Source organism: Diospyros lotus, chromosome 5, assembly GCF_014633365.1.
Source record: "Diospyros lotus cultivar Yz01 chromosome 5, ASM1463336v1, whole genome shotgun sequence".
NCBI classification, from domain to species: Eukaryota; Viridiplantae; Streptophyta; class Magnoliopsida; order Ericales; family Ebenaceae; genus Diospyros; species Diospyros lotus.
In genome coordinates this window covers 12,502,708-12,525,368 of record NC_068342.1, presented here as the reverse complement: position 1 = coordinate 12,525,368, position 22,661 = coordinate 12,502,708, and the positions used below count along the sequence as shown (strand labels likewise).

At 39.1% G+C, this 22,661-nt stretch overlaps 1 protein-coding gene across 8 annotated transcripts in view; it reads right to left on the bottom strand.

Moving 5' to 3' along the window:
* Nucleotides 1–18,101, bottom strand: part of LOC127801296 (uncharacterized) — a 53,109-nt gene extending 35,008 nt beyond the window's left edge. For all 8 annotated transcript variants that reach the window (XM_052336260.1, XM_052336261.1, XM_052336262.1 and 5 more), the window contains exon 1: nt 17,137–18,101. In XM_052336260.1, the coding sequence (XP_052192220.1) occupies nt 17,137–18,012 (876 nt within the window). In that variant the 5' untranslated portion in view covers nt 18,013–18,101. The remainder of the gene's footprint in view (nt 1–17,136) is intronic.
* Between the last annotated feature and the right edge of the window lie 4,560 nt (nt 18,102–22,661).

Below are 22,661 nucleotides of genomic sequence, written 5' to 3'. Positions count from 1 at the left end.
TGCATCTCTTGCAAATGTCACATTTCATCACATAATCCATCACAAACTTCTTAAGTTGGGCCAGTAGAAAACTTGCTTAACTCTTCTGTAGGTATTTTGAATTCCGGAATGGCCTCCAAGCGGAGAGCAATGTAGGGAATGCAATATTTGATTCTTTAAGGCTTCACTCTCTCTAATCACCAATCTTCCCGTATCTTATTAACCCATTGAACAACGTATAATTAGGCCTGCAATTTCCATTTATACTTAGTCGCTCTAAAAGCTCTCTTGCCCATGTGCCTTGGTTATAGCTATTAGCTACTTCCTGTAACCAATCAAGCACCACTGATGTTATAGTAGCCAGCACCCCTCCTTCTTAGCAGCGAGATAAGGCATTTGTTGCCACATTCTCCTATCCTCTTCTAAATTGAATGACATAGTCCAACCCCATTAACTTTGCCATTCCTTTTTTCTGTAAGTGGGAGTGTAGCTTCTGTTGTAGGAGAAACTTGAGGCTTTCATGGTCCGTTTTGATAATGAACCTGCCTCCTTCCAAGTAATGTTGCCACTTGTCCACTGCCATAAGTACCGCTAGCAATTCTTTGTCATATATGCTAAGCCCTTGATGTTTGAGGCTCAAAGCCTGGCTAAGGAATACTATAGGTCTACCTTCTTGAGATAGGACTGCTCCTATTCCCACCCCACTTGCATCTATTTCCAATGTAAAAGGCTTCTTGAAGTCGGGCATTCCCAGCACCAGTACCCCACTCATGGCCTTCTTGAGTAGTTCAAATGCTTTATTTGCCTTCTGATCTCACTTGAACCCTTCCTTCTTCAATTGTTATGTTAATGGTTTGCTGATCTGACCGTAATTCCTCACAAACTTTATGTATTATCCTATAAGCCCCAAGAATCCCCGTAATGATCTGACATTATTAGGCTTCAGCCAAGCTATGATGGCTTCAATTTTGCTGGGATCAGTACCTACACCCTCCTTAGATATAACATGCCCCAAGTATTCAATCTGAGTTTGTGCAAAAGCACACTTGGACCTTTTGAGGTACAACCGATTGAATCGCAAGATCTTAAAAGTAGTCCTAAGGTATTCTAGGTGAAGGTTAAATGTAGGATTGTATATTAGAATATCATCAAAGAATACTAACACAAATTTTCGAAGATAGGGTTCAAATATTTGGTTCATCAAGGCTTGAAAAGTGGCTGGGGCGTTAGTAAGGCCAAATGGCATAACAGTGAACTCATAGTGCCCATGATGGGTTCTAAAGGCAATTTTGGCAATGTCTGTTGGGTCCATTCTTATTTGATGGTACCCGGATCTTAAATCTAATTTGGAAAAAGATAAAGGCATCTTTAAGTTCATTGAGTAGGTCTTCAATAATGGGTATGGGAAATTTATCTTTGATGGTGATGGCATTTAGTTGTCTATAAACAATACAAAAAAAACCATGTTCCATCTTTCTTTTTGACCAAGAGGACAGGGGATGCAAATGGGCTACGGTTGGGTCTTATGGTAGATTGGGATAGCATGTCTTTCACCAATCTTTCAATTTCTGTTTTTAGCTTTGGGGGCTATCTGTAAGATTTGATATTAACAAGTTCAGCTTGAGGGATAAGTAGTATAGAATGATCTAGGGATCTTAGAGGGGATAAAGACTTAGGCTCTACAAATAGGTATTGATATTCTGTCAGTAATAACTCAAGTAAAGCCAACTCAGATACCTACCATGGGCTGTGAGAATGCTGGTGGTTGAATTATGAGCTATCTTCCTCCAATTCCTCATAGGTTGCTCCCACCTCCCTGGTCTCAATGGCAAAGAGATGAGCCACTTGAGACATTTTCTTTCGAAACAATTGGTGCAGCTTCTTCCCTCTTATCAGTTTACATGATCCTATCTCCAAATTGCCCTGGAGAATTACCCTCCTTCTTTCCTTCTCTAGGGAGACCTCTATTTTATTAAAATCAAAACTGATTGGACTTACTCCCTTCATCCAATCTACCCCAAGCACTATTTGACAGCCACCCAATTTCAATAACCTCATATCAGCTTCAAATAATTCGCCTTGCATTTCCCAACAAAATCCTAGGCAAGTGGACTTACCTATCACTTTTTCTCCATTGGCCACCATAACTGACAGTAGTTGTGTGCTAGACAGAGGATACTTCATCTTCTTGGTTGTACCCTCATCGATGAAACTATGAGTACTCCCGCTATCAATCAGCACCATTAGGGTCCCCTCCTGTGCTTGACCCTCTACTTTTATTATCTTGCTGCCAGCCACTCCTTTGATGGCATGCAATGAAATGGCCCCATTATCCTCCTCCTGCGCCTCAACCATTATTGCCATATCCTCTTCCTCTTCCTCTTCCTCTTCTTCTTCTCCCCCTTCCAACAATAGCTGCTTCTCACATTGATGCCCCAGTGTATATTTGTCTCCACATTTGAAACACAACCCTGCCAATCTCCTCTGTTCCAACAATTTATCTCTATTTTGATAATTTTGGGAAACTAGGGGTAACGAGGGATACCTTACTCCTTGTCCAGTCCTCATGAATTCTTTGCCCGTAGGCCTTCCCCCATATGGCATTGCTCCGGACATAACTCCTCTATTCTGTCCTCTCTGCTTCTTTAACAACACTTCAAATGTCATCTCCTATAGGAAGGCCCCTTTTGATGCCTCTTGCACTGTCCTTGGTCGAAAAGCTTGCATCGCCATCCTCAATTCATCATTTAGTCCCCCTATGAAGCTTGACACGAAATATTCTTCGGTCAGAAAAGGGAACAAGGGGTTCTTGTTTAGCATTAGGAATTTCAGCTCCTCAAACTTCACCTGGTAGTCCAACACCGTTCCCTCCTACCTTAGACGGTTGAATTTTTGCACCGCATCCCACCGGCTCCGTTCACCAAACCTTTCACACAGCCCTTGTGCAAAATCCTCCCAATTACAAGTCTCCCTCACCCTAGACCACCCTTGAAAACATTCATCTCCTGCATCATGAAGGTAGGCCGAGGCTAGTGACACCCTCTGCCTCTTGACCACTTGATGAATTTCAAATAGCTTCTCGCATCTCCACACCCACCACCAGGGTTTGGTTCCCTCGAACACCGGCAGTTCTAGCTTGGGAACTAGAAATCCCAACTGCTATGAGTGATTCATTACCTCTCATCTCCTCTCCGTACGAAGTCTCCTTCCATGGCCGGATTTCCTTCCAACCCCGATGAACCGACACGACAGTTACTAACACCAATTTCGGGAAGAATTGGCTCTGATCTTTCTCTTGGTGGAAAGTCAAGCGATATTCTCACCTGAGTTTGGCTCGAGAACATCAACATAAACTGTTGCAGCTGATCGCACAACATGCTTCCTTGCTCCCTTACTTCCTGCATCTCCTCCCTAATCTACAAGCGCATATCTCCTCTGAGCCGTTTTGCCAACACATCCAACTTCTGATCTACTGCCACCCCAACCTTTTCCTCTATTATATCCACCCGACCTTGGACCTCTGCCATTGATGCGGATACTTGTTACAATTGCATCTCCATTTACCTCCTTCTTATCCCATCCGCCATTGCTCTGCTACTTCGACCCGGGAATTGCTCTGATACCAAGATGTCAGATCCTAAATTTGACAGTGAGAATTCTCTCTAATTAAGAGAGTAACTCGCAAAAACTAAGAAGGAAGATTGAGTCGAGAATTGCGGAGGGAAAGTTAGAGAGGGGGAGAGAGAGAGAGAGAGAACTGAGAGGGAAATAATACTGATTCAATTATCCAAAAGTGAGTACAATTTAGCTGAGGCAGGGTAGTTATCCTACTCAATTGGGAATAGGTGCCAAAACGGTTGCCTAAAATCCCTTCTAGAATCAGTAACTTGCCTACCCACTTATAGGCGTTAGTTAGCTTTGTCGCACATGCTGCCAGCAAGCTCAACTCTCTTCTAATCAACGGAAAAGCTACTAATTATTACAATATTTCTCATGTAGCAGCTAGGTACATGACACCAAGATGAACTCACAAAATATTCTTTGCCAGTGTCGAGAGAAGGTTAGTAAGCACATAAAATATTTTGTAAACGAAAAAGATTATGACTAAAAAGCCCAATTAGAAATCAAGACGATTTCCACATAAAAAATCATCTCAAAATCATTTCCACATAAAAAATCAAGACGATTCATTCCAACTTGTAAAAAGTTTTTGCATTTTAATATCATCATTATTGTCTTATTTTTGAAATTATATTTTTTGTATTTAAGTTCGCCCCCACTGAATCAAAATCCTAACTTCTCCCCTACATGGCGGCCAATGGTAACCATATGTTTAGCCACTACAAATGCACGGATTTCAAGTGGCTCATGCAAGGGCCGAAGTTCTCGATGGACCTAAGGGGTGCTGGAATTAGGGGGTTGTGATAGAGTGTTGAGGGTGGATTCAATAAGCTAGAGGTGACAGTTGAGGTGGATGGCAAGAAGCTAACATTGGTGGGAAAACTAGAGACAAGGGAATGCAAAGTAATTACAAGGAAGAAATTACATAAGTTGCTTAAAAAGAGGAAGTTCCACATTTCCCAGCTATTCTCCATTCAAGCTGTGGAAATGGAGGAAGAAGGTTGCACAGGAACAAGGGGCAATGAGAAGCAGATAGTGGAACCTACACTATCTCAAGAAAAGGTAACCCCCTTGGGCACACTCAATGAAGTTTTGATTGAGTTTAAAGAATTGTTTGTTGAACCTACCTCTCCCCCTTACCCGAGCCTTGGACCATACCATTCCCTTGAAACCCAATTCAAAACCAATCAACATCAGGCCTTACTATTACCCACCCATACAAAAATCTAAAATCAAAAGACAAGTTAAACAAATGCTTTCCTCCTCAATTATACAACCCAGCCAGAACCCATTTGCATCACCTGTCCTATTAGTCAAACAGAAAGATAGTATCTGACAGTTTTGTATGGACTACCGCCAGCTCAACACCGTAACCATTAAGAATAAATTCCCTATTCCCATTATAGAAGATTTGATTGATGAATTACATGGGGCAGCCATTTTTTCTAAGCTAGACTTGCAATCTGGGTACCATCAGATTAGAATGCACCTTGCAAACATCCCAAAAATCGCCTTTTGAACCCACCAAGGCCTTTATGAATTCCTTGTTATGCCATTTGGGCTCACTAATGCCCCCACTACCTTTCAAGCCTTGATGAACCAATTATTTGCCCCTTACCTAAGAAAATTCATATTAGTATTCTTTGATGACATACTAATATGTAGCCCTAACCTGGGACTTCATCTTTCCCACCTAAGGACAAGATTCCAAATCCTTAAACACAATCGATTGTATGTCAAGATGTCCAAATGCTTGTTTGCACAAAAGGAGGTTGAATATTTGGGGCATGTAATGTCGGGGGAAGGAGTTAGTATTGATCCAAGGAAGATCTCTACTTTGACTGAATGGCCGCAACCTACTACTGTGAAGGAATTGAGAGGGTTCTTGGGACTAACAGGGTACTACTGGAGATTTGTCTCACACTATGGGATAATTAGTAAGCCCTTGACCGAGTTGCTAAAGAAGGATAAGTTCTAGTGGAACCGCAAGGCTGAAATGGCATTCACAGCCCTCAAGGAGGCAATGACAAGAACCCCTGGTATTAGATATCCTTGACTTCTCAAAACCCTTTGTGGTAGAGACAAATGCTAGTGATATTGGGGGTAGGTGCAGTGCTCGTGCAAGAAGGCAGACCGTTGGCATACATTAGTCAAGCCTTAGCCCCAAGGCACTTGGGACTAAGTGTATATGACAAGGAGCTACTAGCAGTCTTAGTGGCAGTGGACAAGTGGAGGCACTACCTGGAAGGAGGCCCCTTTAACATTAAGACTAATCATGACAGTTTGAGGCATTTGTTGCAGCAAAGACTACACACCCAGCTCCAGAGGAAGGGGGTATCTAAACTGCTGGGCTGGGATTATGCAATCTACTATAGGCAAGGGAAGGAAAATAAAGTGGCTAATGCACTTTCCAGAAGAGATTAACAGGCCAACTGCAGTGCCATTATAGCTGTGGTCCCTGATTGGGTAAAGGAGATCACAAAGAGCTATGAGCATACTGAGTGGCTTAAAGAACTACAAGAACATTTGGCAGTGAATCTTATGAGGAGCAAGGGGTATACCATGACACAGGGACTAATCAGATGTCGTGGCAAGATAGTGATGGGGAATGATCAGAGGCTCAAACGAAGGATTTTGCAATCCTTGCATGACTCCCCCTTAGGGGGGCATTCTAGCATTCAAGCTACCTACCACAAGGTAAGATAGATGTTTTTTTGAACAGGACTCAAGAAAGAAGTAGTGGAATTTGTGTTGTCTTGCCCTACTTGTCAGAGGTGCAAGCACAAGCATGTGGCCTTACCGGGACTCATCTAACCATTGGCCATCCCGAAACAGGCTTGGAAAGGGGTGTCTAACTTCATTGAAGGACTACCCAAGTCAGAGGGCAAGGATGCTATATTGGTAATTGTGGACAGATTAACTAAGTTCGCATACTTCGTAAGTCTCACCCACCCATTCACAGCCCAAGAGGTGGCTAGGCAGTTCCTTAACTCGGTGGTCAAGATTCATGGGGTCCCAAGATCAATAGTGTCCGATAGGGATAATATTTTTACAGGGCATTTTTGGCAAAAGTTGTTTAAAGGCTTGGGAGTAGGGCCACATATGTCCACGGCATACCATTTGGAAACGGATGGGCAAACGGAGAGAGTGAATCAATGCTTGGAGTCCTACCTACGATGTATGTATTTTGCCAAGCCCAAGAGTTAAAGCAGATGGTTATCTATAGCATAGTGGTGGTACAATTCAAGCTACCACAATGCCATCAAGAACTACCCATTTAAGGCATATTTGGGTACCCAACCCCTCTCCTACCTGCCCTAATGAACGCCCCCATAATAGTACCTACCGTGGAAGAGTATTTACAACAAAGACAGAGGGTGACACAGCTATTGAAGAAGGAACTAACCACATATCAAAACGAGATGAAACAAGTGGCAGATAGAAGGAGTGATCGGGAATTTAATGTAGGTGATAGAGTATGTCTAAAGGTCAAGAGGTTCCTCCAACACTCCTTCTCATCAACCCCTGCCTCTAAGTTGAGCTCCAAGTACTTTGGGCCATACACGGTGCTTGCTAAAGTGAGCAAGGTAGCTTACAAGCTGCAATTGCCTGAAGGGACAACCACTCATCCAGTGTTCCACGTGTCACTGCTGAAGAAAACAATGGAGCCTACAGCCACAACCAGCCCCCATTTTCCCCCAATAGACGAAGACAGAGAGGTGCCCATGGAACCCCAAGCTATTGTGGACCGGAGGATCACTTACAAGAATACTATTCCCCTAACTGAAGTGATGGTCCAATGGAGCCACCTGCACCCAGATAATGCAACCTGGGAGTACCTACCGAACTTGCTGAAGCAATACTCCCGAGCAACCCAACTACTGTCCTTTCTAGGGGACAAGAAAGATCTCAAGGGGACGGGAAATGTCACGACCCTAAAAGGCAAACAAGGGCATGAATGTAATTAATAGTTAGGGGGCAAGGCTGTAATTAGCCTGGTTTTGTAATAAGCCATAGTTGTATGTTAGGATTTGCATTATTTAAGTTGCCAAGTCTCGGTAGAGGGCTTTTGTATGTAGCTGGAAATAATTTGTATGTTTATATTTTATGTGTTTAAAATGTAACGGAAATAACTTCTATAAGTTATTTCCGACAATCCTTATTATTTCTTTATTTGCATATAAGTCCTTGGTTGTAACTGCCTCTCTCTCTTATAAATAGTGGCGGATAGGTTCTGGGGTAGGGCAATTCAGCATTCATTCTTTCTGATTTTCTTACACAGTCTCTAGAGAGAATTAAGAGAGAGCTTTTGAAGACGATGAGAATATGGAAATCGAATCAGACTTTTATTCCATAAGTCTTACTACCCTTTACATGCTTAGCCCCTATTTAACATGAACAAAGAGAACAAATATGGAAACATAAAATTACACCCAAATAATCAGCTTAAACATTCCAAATATTGGATCTCTCAATCTCAATCTCTTACCACAATCTCCTCCAAATCCCCTTCAAATCATTCAAGATTTCAACACTCCCCCTCAAGTTGGATCATAGATGTTGATCATGTCCAACTTGCATATAAACTCTTCAAATCTAGACCTCTATAACCCCTTAGTGAATATATCTGCCAATTGTTCTCTAGTAGGAATATAGGTCATGCAGATTGTCCCTTTCTCAATTTTCTCCTTTATAAAATGTCTATCAACTTCTATATGTTTAGCCTTGTCATGCTGAACAAGATTATGGGAAACACTGATAGCAGCTTTGTTGTCGCAGTATAGTTTGATGGGGAACTCTACTGTGATATGTAGTTCCTCCAAAAGCTTTTGTAACCATAGCCCTTCACACATCTCTTGTGCAACAGCTCTGAATTCAGCTTCAACACTACTTCTAGTTACCACATTCTGCTTCTTACTCTTCCATGTTACTAGATTTCCCCAAACATAGGTACAGTAGCCGGTAGTAGATCTTCTATCTTCTGTTGAGCCTGCCCAATCTGCATCTGTATAGATCTCTATCTTCTTACTATCTCCTTTCTTAAAGAATAGACCTCGCCCTGGTGATCTTTTCAGATATCTGAGAATCTTATACACTGCTTCTAGGTGACTCTCCTTTGGTGAATGCATATGCTGACTGACAACACTTACAGCGAAAGTAATGTCAGGTCTAGTGTGGGATAAGTAGATCAATCTACCTACTAGCCTCTGATATCTTTCTCTATCCACAGGCTTTCCAACGTCTTCCATTCTTTTCCCTACCTCGATCGGGGTATTGCTTGGCTTGCAACCAAGCATACCAATCTCAGTCAAAAGGTCAAGAACGTACTTTCTCTGAGAGACACTAATTCCTTTCTTGGATCTAGCGACTTCCATTCCCATAAAATATCGCATTTGGCCTAGGTTTTTTATCTCAAACTCTATGGCTAAGACTTTCTTCAACCTCTCCACCTCTCCTATGTTATATCCAGTGAGAATGATGTCATTGACATACACGATCAGAATGGTCCTCCTTCCATCATTGGATTGTTTGAAGAACATAGTATGATCTGACTGTCCCTGTTGATATCCTTGATTCTTAATTACCTTCGCAAATCTATCAAACCAAGCTCTTGGTGATTGCTTGAGCCCATACAGAGATTTCTTCAACCTACATACTCTGGTTTCTTTTCCCTCCTTGTAAAATCCTGGTGGTAGTGTCATGAATACTTCTTCCTCTAGCTCACCATTCAGAAATGCATTCTTGATGTCAAACTGATGGAGTGGCCAGTCCAGGTTTGCTGGCAAGGACAAGAGAACTCGTATAGTATTCAACTTTGCCACTGGTGCAAATGTCTCGGTGTAGTCAATACCATATGTTTGAGTGAACCCCTTTGTAACTAGGCGGGCTTTGTACCGCTCTACTATGCCATCCGCCTTGTACTTCACCGTGAACACCCACTTATAGCCCACTAGTTTCTTCCCCCTTGGCAACATCATCACCTCCCAAGTTCCATTTTTATCTAATGCCCTTATTTCTTCCGTCACTGCTTCTCTCCATTTTGGAATCTCCAAGGCTTCTTGAATATTCTTAGGAATCTGGATTTTGTCAAGGTTAGACGTAAAAGCACGACACTTGGCAGAAAGAGCATTGTAAGATACAAATTTTGAGATAGGATGGAGAGTACATGAACGAGGTTGTTTTCTAAGAGCAATGGGTAAGTCATCGAGATTTTTTACCTAGTCAGGATTGGGTTTTGGCTCATGAGTAGTCGGAGCTATCACCGGTTCAAAGTCTTTTGGTGCTTCGGATGCAAGAGTCTCATCGGGCTTTGATTTAGGTCTCCTTGAGTAGACAAGTGGTTCCCTGTCTGTTTGGTTTCCCACATCTCCCCCTGAGTTCAAGATTCCTTCAGCATTGGACAAAGAAGGAGAGGGTATATTGTAAGGGGTAGACTCAAAGATCGCAACATTAAAATCGGTGTCTGAGGATCGAGCTTCACTCAAGGACTCTCCCGGAAGCGAGTAATAGGGAGTATGCTTAAAAAATGTGACATCCAGACTAACATATAATTTCTGTGAAAGAGAGTCATAACATTTGTAACCCTTCTCAGTAGGGGAGTAACCAAGGAAGACACATTTGAGGGCTCTCGGATCCAACTTAGTACGTTGGGAGGCGTGAATGTGGACAAACACGGTGGACCCAAAAACACAAAGCGGGAGAGATGAACTGAGCCAAGAATTAGGGAAGATCTCCTGGAATTTTTGGAGAGGGGTTGCAAATGAGAGAATTCAACTAAGCATTCGATTGATGAGGAATGCAGAGGTCAAAATGGCATCACCCCAAAAATTATTTTTCATGTGAGAGGTAAACAGTAGGGCACGAACTACCTCAAGAATATGCCGGTTTTTCCGTTCAACAACCCCATTTTGTTGGGGGGTGTGAATGCAAGAACTTTGGTGAACAATACATTTGTCTTGAAGATAGGGGCCCAAAGAATGATTAAAGTACTCAGTGCCATTATCAGTACGAAGAATTTGGATTTTTGTGTGAAATTAAGTGTAAATCATAGTGTAGAAGTTCATGAAGATAGAACTAACTTCAGTTTTATCATGTAATAAATACACCCAACAAAGACGAGAATAGTCATCAATAAAGGTAATAAACCATTTTGTGTGGGTCCTATTGGGAACACGTGAAGGCCCCCAAAGGTCACTGTGAATCAAAGTAAAAGGCAGTGATGGTTTATAAGGACATGAGGGAAAAGTAGTGCAACGATGTTTTGCAAGTTCACAGACTTCACATTGTAAATCCAAAGGAGTTTTATTCGAACAAAGTGAAGGAAACAAACGTTTTAAATATTGAAAATTTGGACGACCCATTCGTTTGTGCCATAACAAAAGGTCACTATCCCTAGGACTAGATGCAAAATTACAAATAGAAGGATGACACTGTTTACTCATTTGAGCGCCATCAAAGTAGTAGAGTCTCTCGCATTCCTTAGCACTGCCAATCGTCTTCCCCGATGATAGATCCTGAAAGACATAATGGGAAGACAAAAATGTAGCTGAGCAATGAGATTGGTTGGTTAGCTGACTAACACATGACAGATTGCAAGACAGATTAGGAACATGTAAAACAGACTCCAAAGTAATAAATTCAGAAATACGGATACTCCCTTTGCCAGCTACTGGGGATAAAGTAGCATCTACAATTTTTACTTTCAAGTTACCAGCACAAGATGAATATGTTGAAAATAAATGATGAGTATCAATCATATGGTCGGATGCGCCAGAATCAATAATCCAGGGAGTACGATGCGAAGTAGTACTTAGAGCAGTCAAAAAAGTACCTTTGTGGGCTAAGGAACCTAATGGCGGAGGCATAGAAGACTGACCCGAGGCTTGAAAAGTTGAAAAAATAGCATATAACTTCTCAAGTTGCTCGGGGTTAAAACCCCCAATAAAGGCTGACTGAGTATGATGGGTTGTTTCTATTTGTTGTTCAGTCAAGGCCTGGTACCTATGAGATTTATTGGGCTGTCTGGGCTTCCAATCAGCAAGCTTGCCATGTAAAACCCAGCAAGTATCTTTGGAATGGCCTGATTTTTTGCAATGGTCACAAAATGGCCTTTTGTTTTGCCTCAACCCAGATCCTGTGGGAGGCCCACGAGTCACAAGGGCTAAAGCCTTAGGCCCAGATCCAATTTTCTCCTTCATCATCACCTTCCGCCTACTTTCTTCACGCCGAATTTCGGAGAATACCTCCCAAATGGAAGGTAATGGCCGACAACCCAAGACTCGGCTCCTCACACCGTCGAGCTCTCTGTTGAGCCTAGCCAGAAATTCGTACACCCTCTCGTTCTCCATCCTCTTCTTGAATCGCACACTGTCACCCATGCACTCCCAAGATTCTTCACAGCTGAGATCCAGTTCCTGCCACAAACTCAGCATCTCCATGTAGTATTCCGTCACCTCCCCTTCTCCCTGCTTCATCTGCCACAGCCAAGTCTTTATCTCAAAGATTTGAGAGGCATTCTCGATGTCAGAGTAGGTTTCGCGAACAGCTTCCCACACATCTTTTGTCGTCGGCAGGAACATGTATGTTTTGCTGATTGCTGGTCGCATGGAATTGATCAAGTAGGAGGTGATGAGGGAATTCTCAGACAGCCATTTCTAGAAGACTGCCACCTCCTTGGAAGATGGTTGTTTGATCTCGCCAGTAAGGAAGCCCAGTTTGCCTTTGTTGTCGATGACCAACTTGATGGATTGGGCCCATTCGCGATAGTTCTTCCCATTCAGCTTTTCTACAGGAAGACAAATTAAAGAATTTTCAAACCCGCCGGTCGAACCCATGGAGGGGATTATCTCTAATTCTCCCTCCTGAGTTACCGACTGGGTGAACTCATGGCTGGCATCCATGGCTTGCTAGGGTTTTTCAGAGTGACCTGGGCTCTGATACCATGAAGACAATAAGAATATGGAAATCGAATCAGACTTTTATTCCATAAGTCTTACTACCCTTTACATGCTTAGCCCCTATTTAACATGAACAAAGAGAACAAATATGGAAACATAAAATTACACCCAAATAATCAGCCCCAAATAATCATCTTAAACATTCCAAATATTGGATCTCTCAATCTCAATCTCTTACCACAATCTCCTCCAAATCCCCTTCAAATCATTCAGGATTTCAACAGCTTAGCTCGGTCCTTGTATTCTCAGGAGGAGAGGCTATTGTTCATAGCCAAGAGTGTGTGAGAGGGAGTGTTGTATCCTATTGGCTTTCTAGTGGATTTTGACTCGGTCACCAGCAGTCTGGATGTAGGGCATTTCATGCCTAAACCAGGATAAGATTCTTGTCTCCTTACTTTTCTGCTATTGTTCTGATTTACTCTAATATTGGTTTATCTATTACTGTTTTCTATCAGATGAGTTTTTGCTGTGAGAAAGGGTGATTTCTTGTGTGTTAATCAATCCTATATTCAACACTGTACTAAACGGTTGCAGCTCTAACAACTTGTACCCTTGCAGTTACAACCATAAGGCTGCCTATAAAAGGATAAGAGGCGTCGAGGATGAGATTTATGCAATTGAATAGAACATAAATCTTTCCCTCCAAAATTCTCTCTCTCTCTCTTTTCCTCTCAATTCTCCCTCCTTTCAAATTCTCTCTCTCTCCCTCCAATTTGAATTCTACGGCTGCTTAATTTTCCCAAACTACATAAGTCTCAAATTCGAGATTTATCAACGCGCCACTCTAACCTTGTTACATATTTTTCTTATTTTTGCTAGGTATACAATTTTCTTCTTAATTATGGCTTTTCTTATATAGTCGCACATCCATTGTAACATTGCCATCTCAATTATATCCATATTTGCACATGTTACTACTTACTTATCCAACATTTTGAGTCATAACAAAGATAGTCTTATAATTGTTCAATTAAACTTTGCTTTTAGCTTTGAAAGGATTTTACGATCGTATTAAATGCTACACACACTTTCCATTTTAATCATTTTATCTTAATTATATCAGTAACATCTTCAATAATTTTCCTTCTTTTTAAATAATTGATCTGAGAAATTTAGATTTATTTTTTAATAATAACTTGATCTTTAAATCTCACTATGACATAATTCATACTTCTATTTCAATGGAACTTACATTCCATATGTTCCATTTTCAACTTGAAACTTTTGGATTCTAAGATGTTCCTCTACAATTTAAATTTAACATTCATATCTTTTTGATCTCATACACCAAAACAATATCATTTATAAATAATACACACCAAGGCACCTCTTCTTAGATGTGCTTTGTGAGTTCATCCATCACATGAACAAAGAGATTGGCTCATTATAGGTCCTCGATGTAATTCAATTGAAACTGGAAAAACCTCAATATCTCCTCCACGAATCGCATAAATGTGTAATAACCTATATACAAGCAATCCAAACTTTTTCTCCTCTAAGACCCTCCAGAATACTTCTTTGGAGATTCCATCACAGATTTTTTTCAAGTCTATAAATACCATATGCATGTTTTCTATGTCTTTACACCCTTCAATTAGACACCTCAATAAGTAGACAGCTATATTGTTGACTTACAAAGCACAAAACTAAATTGGTTTTTAGAGACCTTGATTTCTCTCATTAATCTTTGTTCAATCTTTCTTTCCAACGTTTCATAATGAGACTGATCAATGAAATAACTTTCACTTTGAACATCTTTTTTACTTTTGTAAAGGGGCACTAGAGTTCTCTTTCTCCACTCATCAGGTATCTTCTTCAATTTAAGGATTGTGTTAAATTCTGATAACCATAAAATAACCTATTCTCCTATTCGTTTTCATGCTTCTATCGGTATATTATCCAGACCAACTAATTACCATGCTTCATCATTTTCAAAGTTTGCTTTATTTGTGTGGACAAATACATCTGTAGTCATATATCCCTTCAAGTAGCATGAGAGGACAACAGCAATAAACACATATACACATATAAAGTATATATAATGACATGAATAACCAGAATGGTAAACTCAAATAATAAGTCATGGAAATATATGCAGTCATGATGTGTTTACCAAAGCTAAAATACATGATTATACAGAGTCTGGTTCAAATCATGCTTTTACTCTTGCCATTTACTAATAGCACATGTTTCCAGCTTGATCCGCTTGGATTGTGGCAACCACAACACTGTGTCACGTCAACTTTAGCCAGGGAATATGTTGATTCCATTATACAGCATGTGTTGCCCTTGGCTCTAACGAAGAGGTTCTAGAATCTATGAGCAAGAGATGTCTAAGATGTCAAGGAAATGTCTAAAATTACAAAATTTGTTCTTTTGAGAACATAAGTGGAGGATGAGACACATTCCAGGAGCACCTAAGAAGCTTTGCATCGGTCATGCATGTGACATGTATCCTACTGAGCTGTAGGAGCTTTTGTGCCACATGGCTATTTTTACAATATGTTCTCTGTAAAAATTCTGAAAAATTTTGTACCAATTTCTCCTACAAAGGCTGGCTTATGGCAGGTATCAATTTTTCGGGAAGAAGCAACAATACCATTGATTAGCAAAAGGACAACTACTTGTGAATGTGTAGAGCACCATCCTTAACATACAATTTACACCTCCAAGAGTGAATTGATCAGTTGGGTCTGCTAATAGTCATTTAGCTGTAGAGGAATTGAAAGCACAGAAGCAGAAAGTGCTTGGGGGGAAAACATTTGGAAGTAGGTAGGATCCGAATTCATTGTCTTGCTGAAAATTAGAGGAATCTTGCTGAACATTAGTTGAACTGTGTTCCTGCAACTTCTATGTGCTAAAAAATGTATTACTGAAAACAAAGATGAATTTCACATCATAGAATGAATTGATGAAAGGGTGTCTCCAAAACTGACAGCAGGTTGTTCCAGTAAAGCAATAATAGCAGTTCCAGCACAAATTGACCTTTCCTAAAACTTTGGTTCATTTTCTAAAAATTTCCTAACAAGTGTGAACAAATGCTATGACAAAGCAATTGCTGAACATTGTTGTTCCACTATTATTTTTCAGATGGCACAAGCAAAATGTGAAGAATCTCTGAAGTACATGGAGATTGATCCCCCCCCCCCCCCCCCCAAAACCAAAATAATTAAATAAAATGTTGGAGTAGACTGAAAAGCTACAGAAGAAAAGGAATGCCTCTCAATGTCAAAGAAAAAGCAAAACGATAAGGTTTCCAACAAAAGATCTTGCTTTTCTCCCCTCCATATGCACCACACTGGACAAAAAAGAGTACCTTCTCAAGCCTTCCTTTTATTGTACACAAAAATTTGGGAAAACATTCTAAACAGTGTTTATCATGTATACACAAATTGCTCTTTTTCTTCTCCATTGATAAACAAGAAAAAGTTCATAACGATATAGAATTGATGTAATTTTTTGTAAAATAAAAGAAAATAGCATTAAAAGAGAAGCTACCCACTTGCAGAAAACTGGGCACGAGAAACAACTACAACTAGTAAGATATAAATAAACTAGAGAAGATAGCATCAAGAGGGATGCCAACTGCATGGAGAAAAACAAGAACAAACAAACACCACCCAAATAATCAATATGCCCTTTTCACACCTCCATATTCTATAAAAAGTTTCAAAAAGATGAGCTGGCTATGGCTGAATGCTACCTGAATGATCTTTTCCAATATTTTACTAATTTTTAACTTGATAAAGCCATACTTCCCTCGAGCACCAATTCTTTTTGGTAAAAGACAATCTCAAGGAAAGGAGTCTTTTTGTACACAAGTATGATAAGGACATGAAGACATCTCCCTTTTAGTCCATATAGGGAACTGTCTGAAAGCTAAAAGTGGGTTTCTCATTGCCTACAGACTGATATCGGCCCATTTGGCACTGATGCACAGGTTGCTTCAGCACAATAGAGCATTTGGCTAGGGTGCTTTCTGCTTATAAAACAGAGAGCCAGTTTGGCTGACTTTGCAAAGTCATTCCTAGCTTACTATCATGTGAACCCACTCATACTCCCATCAAACCTTGATAACTCCAAAAAAAAAATGGTGTCAAATAAAAGCATCAACTCCATACATTTTATGGAACTCTCTTGCAAAAGACTTCCCAACGTTTTTTATTTAAACTTCAGCACCTAGGTCAGCAACCAAAAGCAAGGTTTTTATGTTGCTTCCTTTCTAGGTGTTTTCTCCAAAGGTTTCTGAACGCAGAAACAAACCTCCCCACAACAAGAAGGGAGACTTTTACCAAACACAACCCCATCAATCAGTCACACCCGAAGAGGTCCTTGAGACCTTTCCTCAACATGAATTGGAAGTTCCAATTTTAATTAAATCTCTGTTGTTTCCTGGTTAACGTGTTCATATTTCAGACAACTCTAGCATTCAGATACGATAATTTTGGTGAATGCAGTAGTTCCATTTCATTTCTCAGAGTGAAAATTCATTTAAGAGTGCATTATTTACAAAGTTTGGAAATGTGTATCTGCAAAAAAACACCAACTTGATGCAAGAACACAGGAACCCAAGAAATACCAGGGATTTGGCTGATTTTCCCAAGGCCACTCGAAATACTTCCCTCCTCGTTGCAGCATCCAATTTACCCCACCAATCCAAGCAACCCTTCTTCCTCCAATAGACATTGGCTGCCACGCCTGCTGTGCTGGCCTTCTCTTTCAATTTCACCCCCCTCTTCTTGCCACTATTCAGATTCATCCATGCCAACCTCAATGCCACCTCCAACCTGTTCGCCACAAATGCCTCAATACTGTAATAGCCTTTGGCCTTCAACCATTCCAATTCAACCCAATCCAAGCCCAACCCACTTTCCTCCCCCCTCAAAAACGCCGCATTGGACACCCCATCCATCGCGGCCACAAAACCATCCACATTTTCCACAAACCCCTCACACACCACGACCGAATCGAGGCAGTCGGCTGAGCACGAACACTCATCGACCTTCTCCCCTTCCTTCGAATTAAACAACCGAATCGAGTCATACACCAACCGTTCCGACTCATTCGACTCGCTAGCCCTGGCTAGAACGCCATGGGACCTCCGGTAGCAGAGACTTGGAAGCCCGTCATTCGAGGGTATATCGGGGAGGATGATGAAGAAACCGTGGCCGTTCGATCGGAGCTTGCGTTGCATCTGGAGCAGAATCTGGGCGAACTTCTGGTCGACGATTGTGAGGTGGGATTGGCGTTGGTGGACGGTGAGAGAGGAGAACCATTTGAGGATTTGCGATCTGGGATTAGGGTTTCCGGGGACGGAGCGGGAGGAGGAGGAGGAGTTATAGAGAGAGATATGCGCAGTGAGTGAGTCGATGATCTGCTTTGCGTCCATTGACGAGTTGGATGAAGCATCCATGAGCGATGATTCGTGAGGGAAGTTGAGATTTTGTTTTCTCATGATCGACTGTTTAGAACATACCAACGCGGAAGAATGAGAGAGAGGGAGAGAGATTTTTTTCAAACTGTGACGTTGAAATTAACTTAAACATGGACTATTACTACAATGGGATTATTCTACGATGCCCGCTTAGATATGGGCTTACTAAATGGGTCAAAAAAATCCAAATGCTTTTACCCAATTTTCGCCTCTCTCCTCTCTCCCTTCTTTCATGACCGCACGCCTAGCTCTCATCTCCTTCCTCTCTCTCTTTTTCTATGATCGCGCAACCGCAGACCGCGTCGCTGAGCCTCGTCTCTCCTCGCCGCTAGCATTGTTGCCTCGTCGACCGTTCAACGACGATCGACAAGGTGCCAGCATACGGTCAGTGATGTGACGATGCTAGCGGGGAGGCAAGACAAGGTAACTCGATCGACAATCCCACGGCCATGGGAGAAGGGAGAGAGAAGAGAGGTGATGGCTGGGTTGTGCAGTGGCATTTTTTACAAATTTATATTTTGGACGAGGGTATTTTGATATTTTCAACCATATTTTGTAAGTCTCTTGATGAGGCTTTCTGGCCTTATAGTAGAACTCACTATAATGAATAGTTGGATATGACCAAACAAAGAAAAATGAAAAGATGTCATTCTGCTAAGTAATTGGGATTATCGTCTTTTCATAATATCTTGTCATTCGTATCCTCAATTTTAGCATAAGAGATAAATTATAAGTAAAATTTTTATCTTATTGCATAAAGTAAGAAATCGAATTCACGACATACTGATATAAATCTTATCTTATCTTATCATGACCCAACCACTTGACATGTACTCTGAAAGTTTCATTTTACTAAACACTTGGGATGATTGTCCTTGTACGACTCTCAGTATTCGTCTCCTCAATTATGTCAGGGGAGATAAATCAAAGTTAGACCTTTGACTATTATTTAAAATAAGAATTAAATAAACAACTCACCGAATTAATACTAATATATTACATATCTAATTACTTCACCAATGCTCGAAAACTTGATTCTACTAAGCACTTTTGGCTTACTTTTGTTGTGCACGCAGATATAAAACTTAATAATGAATGCTTATTCAGTTAATTGTTGAGTGGATGTTTTATCATGTGATGTGATTGCACACATGATTTAAGAATAATAACAAGATTGGTGATATGATAAAACTTAAAAGATTTTAATTTTTTCATAAATAACTTTTATAATTAACATGTAAAAATATTTTTAAATAAATTTATCATGTGATTAATTTCTATATATTTTTTGTGATAAATGAACAAAATTTGAGAAAAAATTTGTTTTAACCTAGAAAGATATAATGGACTGCATGCACACTTTATTATGAATAATAATGGTCATGAAAAATTGTTTAATATTTAATTTATCATGATTATTTATTTGTGCATTAATTAGACTACATTTTGCTTTTAGTTTATAATGATGAATAATGCTATTGGTACATCTTTGTGTACACCTTGGACTACACAAAGGTGTACCAATGACAAAAATATCTCTCATGAGATGCATAGAGACGTGTGAGGCGCATGGAGAGATGCAAGATATTTTGGTCATAATACTCCTTATGTAGCCCAAAATGTACAAAAATAGTGTACATGTAACATTATTCTATCATGAATGGCGTGAATATATGTGCTAAAATTGAACATGTATATGATATATTTGAAAATAAAATGCATTATCTATAAAATTATACAAAATTATAATTAATTATATAATAATTGAATATGTGTATATAGATGATGACTAAAAGCATTGGTGTTTTTTTATTTTGTTATATGTGTGAAATTATTATATTCTTAATTTTATTTTTCTACAATTAACACGTTGTGAAACTTTATGTTATAAATATCATGCTCAGTAATCAATTAATTATGTCAATTATAACCAAAAATATCGTTATTGTATTGAATGAGGGTAAAAAATTATCTAGAAACAGTTAAGACAATTGGCACCATAAGATGTAATTCATTCTAGAAGAGCAAGAAGTCAAATAAACTTTGACCAATGAATGGTTGAGCCTAAACAACATATGAGAAGTAGATAAGTTTAAAATGTCTAAAAAGAAAAAACTCTTAAAGCTCGTATTACTTTGTTAAACTACGTACAAAATGACATCTTATGTCAATTTGTATCTTGTGAAACTACTGGGGACTCGTGGGATGTCATCAAAAAAATGGTAATACTTCGCCATCTAGAGAAAATATTATCACATCAAATTTGATGGTTACAAAAATGCCACAATCATGATATGAAAGGACATTTGAGGATAATGTCAAATATAATTAGAGAGCTCCAATCAATTTGGGTCGCACTTTCATAGATAAGCAATAAATTCAGGCTATTGTAACTCTACCAATTGGACACATATGAAAGTTAATATAACATACGATGATAATATCATAACCTTTGATAATATTGAGCATCACTTGGAAGTTAAAAATGAGTGTTTGTTGGGGGTGAGCAAAATTTTGATTAAACTGAAATAATTGAGCTAAACTAGTTGAAAATGGCAATTCGATTTAGTTTAATTTGTTGAACGATTTGATTCGATTTCCAATTTTGATTTTTTCATTTATTTTAGTTTAGTTCAATCTTTTTATTGAAAAAAAAAAAACTTAAATAACCAATTCAATCAAAATGTAAAAAACAATGTTATTTTTTATCAAATTAAGAATTAGAGAAAGGTAAATTCAACAAAAGAAAAAAATGTTCAACTGAAAGAAAGAATGAGTCCCCAACCCTTCCTCGTCCTTTTTGCCCTCCAACCAATCTTGACCCTTTCCTATTTACCTCACCTTTTGCTTTTCAATTCTAGTCAACTGATCGCCAACGGTGACATTATCTATCTTATCATTTGCCTCTGTTGACGTCTTCTTCAATTTTCATTTTGTTTCATCCCTCTTGCCTTGACTCACCACAGATATCTCCCACACCCCCTATGACTTGCCACAATGTCAACCATCATCTGCGATGCCCATCCCCATCATTGATTATCCTATTCTTCTTCTTATTCTTCTTATTTTTCTTCTTTATCCCTCTCTTCTGCAACTCGTAGTCGTCGACCAACCAGACCCACACCTCTGTAACTCAACACCAACGAACTCTTATCTGCAAACTTGTAGGCCTCTACAAGTTTGCTAACCTAAGAATCAACTTCTTTTTTTAGATTTTTTATTTCATTCTCCAAATTGTTTCTATTAGTTTGCACATGATTATTTTCCTTCAAAAAGAAATAAACATTTGTCTCTGCCTCAGACAACGCATCCTTAAGTAATTTTCAATTTACCAACCGAATTGACAGGTATTTTATTTATTTATTTAGTTTTATCAATTTTTTTAGTTTAAGCAACTATTTGATTGGTTTGATTCGATTTTTAAAAAATGTTTGGCCTATTTGATTTGAACAATTCAGTTGATCGGTAACCAAACTGACCGAATACTCACCCTTAGTATCCACAGGTTGCTAAGATTCCTAAACAAACATATGTTGCTAAATGAGGCTCCCAAAAATCTTCATCTCTCAAGAGAAAATGGAAAGACAAGCATTCCCAAGGTAAAAAGGCCAAACAAACAAATATAACTGAGCAAACAAGAGCATGATGGGTCAACTAATGCCCACAATGTATTCAATCGTTTTGATCAAAATAAACTTTTATACAATAAAATGGGTCATGCGACCTATAAGATATAATTGAGCAAATAAGATTAGAATTATTCATTAAATGGCTCCTTACTTCTATCTGATAAAGGTTCTCGTTGTGCACTAACTTAACATTGTCTCAATCCCTATATGAGAAATTACTTCATATACATATACTTGCAATTATTTATACATCACAAAAATATCACAATTGTTTGGCTAGAGAATACACATATTCCTTGTATGATTTTTAAGTCTATTTTTTGCATTCATATTAATCCATTTTGGATTAGTCACTTTTCTAGACATGTCGTATAAGTTGAATTTGTCTACAACTATAGAAAACATATAAAAATAATATTTATCATTTGATTACTTCGTAATATAGTAAAAAATTACAAAAGCATAATATGATACATTCTAAAAAAAAAGTCTCAAAGGACTCATGCTGAGTTATGTTTTGATGATGACAAAATCTAAACAAAACTTTAATAATTCTCATAAAAAATTATTAATTGAGTAAAGCCAAATGTCAATCGAATATAAATGCTTGGGAAAGTTAGTTTTGACAAACTTTCAAAATATAACTTGAGTATTCATTAATTTTAATTAAGTAAATCAGTTTTGGGCCTACTGATAATCGAGTAAAAAAAGGATTAGTTGAGTAATAAGTTATTATACTAGACTACCTTATCAATTCAATCAAGTAATATTTGACGCAATTGAGTATATGTTTGTTATACTCAAATATTGCTATGAAAATTCTTCAATCAAGTAATCTAAGTGTTATTCGGCTAACTATGTATTAGTCGAGTAATCATATTTAGTAATTGAGTAAGAAATATCGCAGAAAAGCAAGCCTTTATGCTTATACCCTTAATCCACTAAAAGAGATTAGTAATTGAGTATATTATATTTTTAGTCGAGTAATCAATTATTTTACTCGAGTAATATACTGGTTGGAAAATGCTAAATTTATGTACT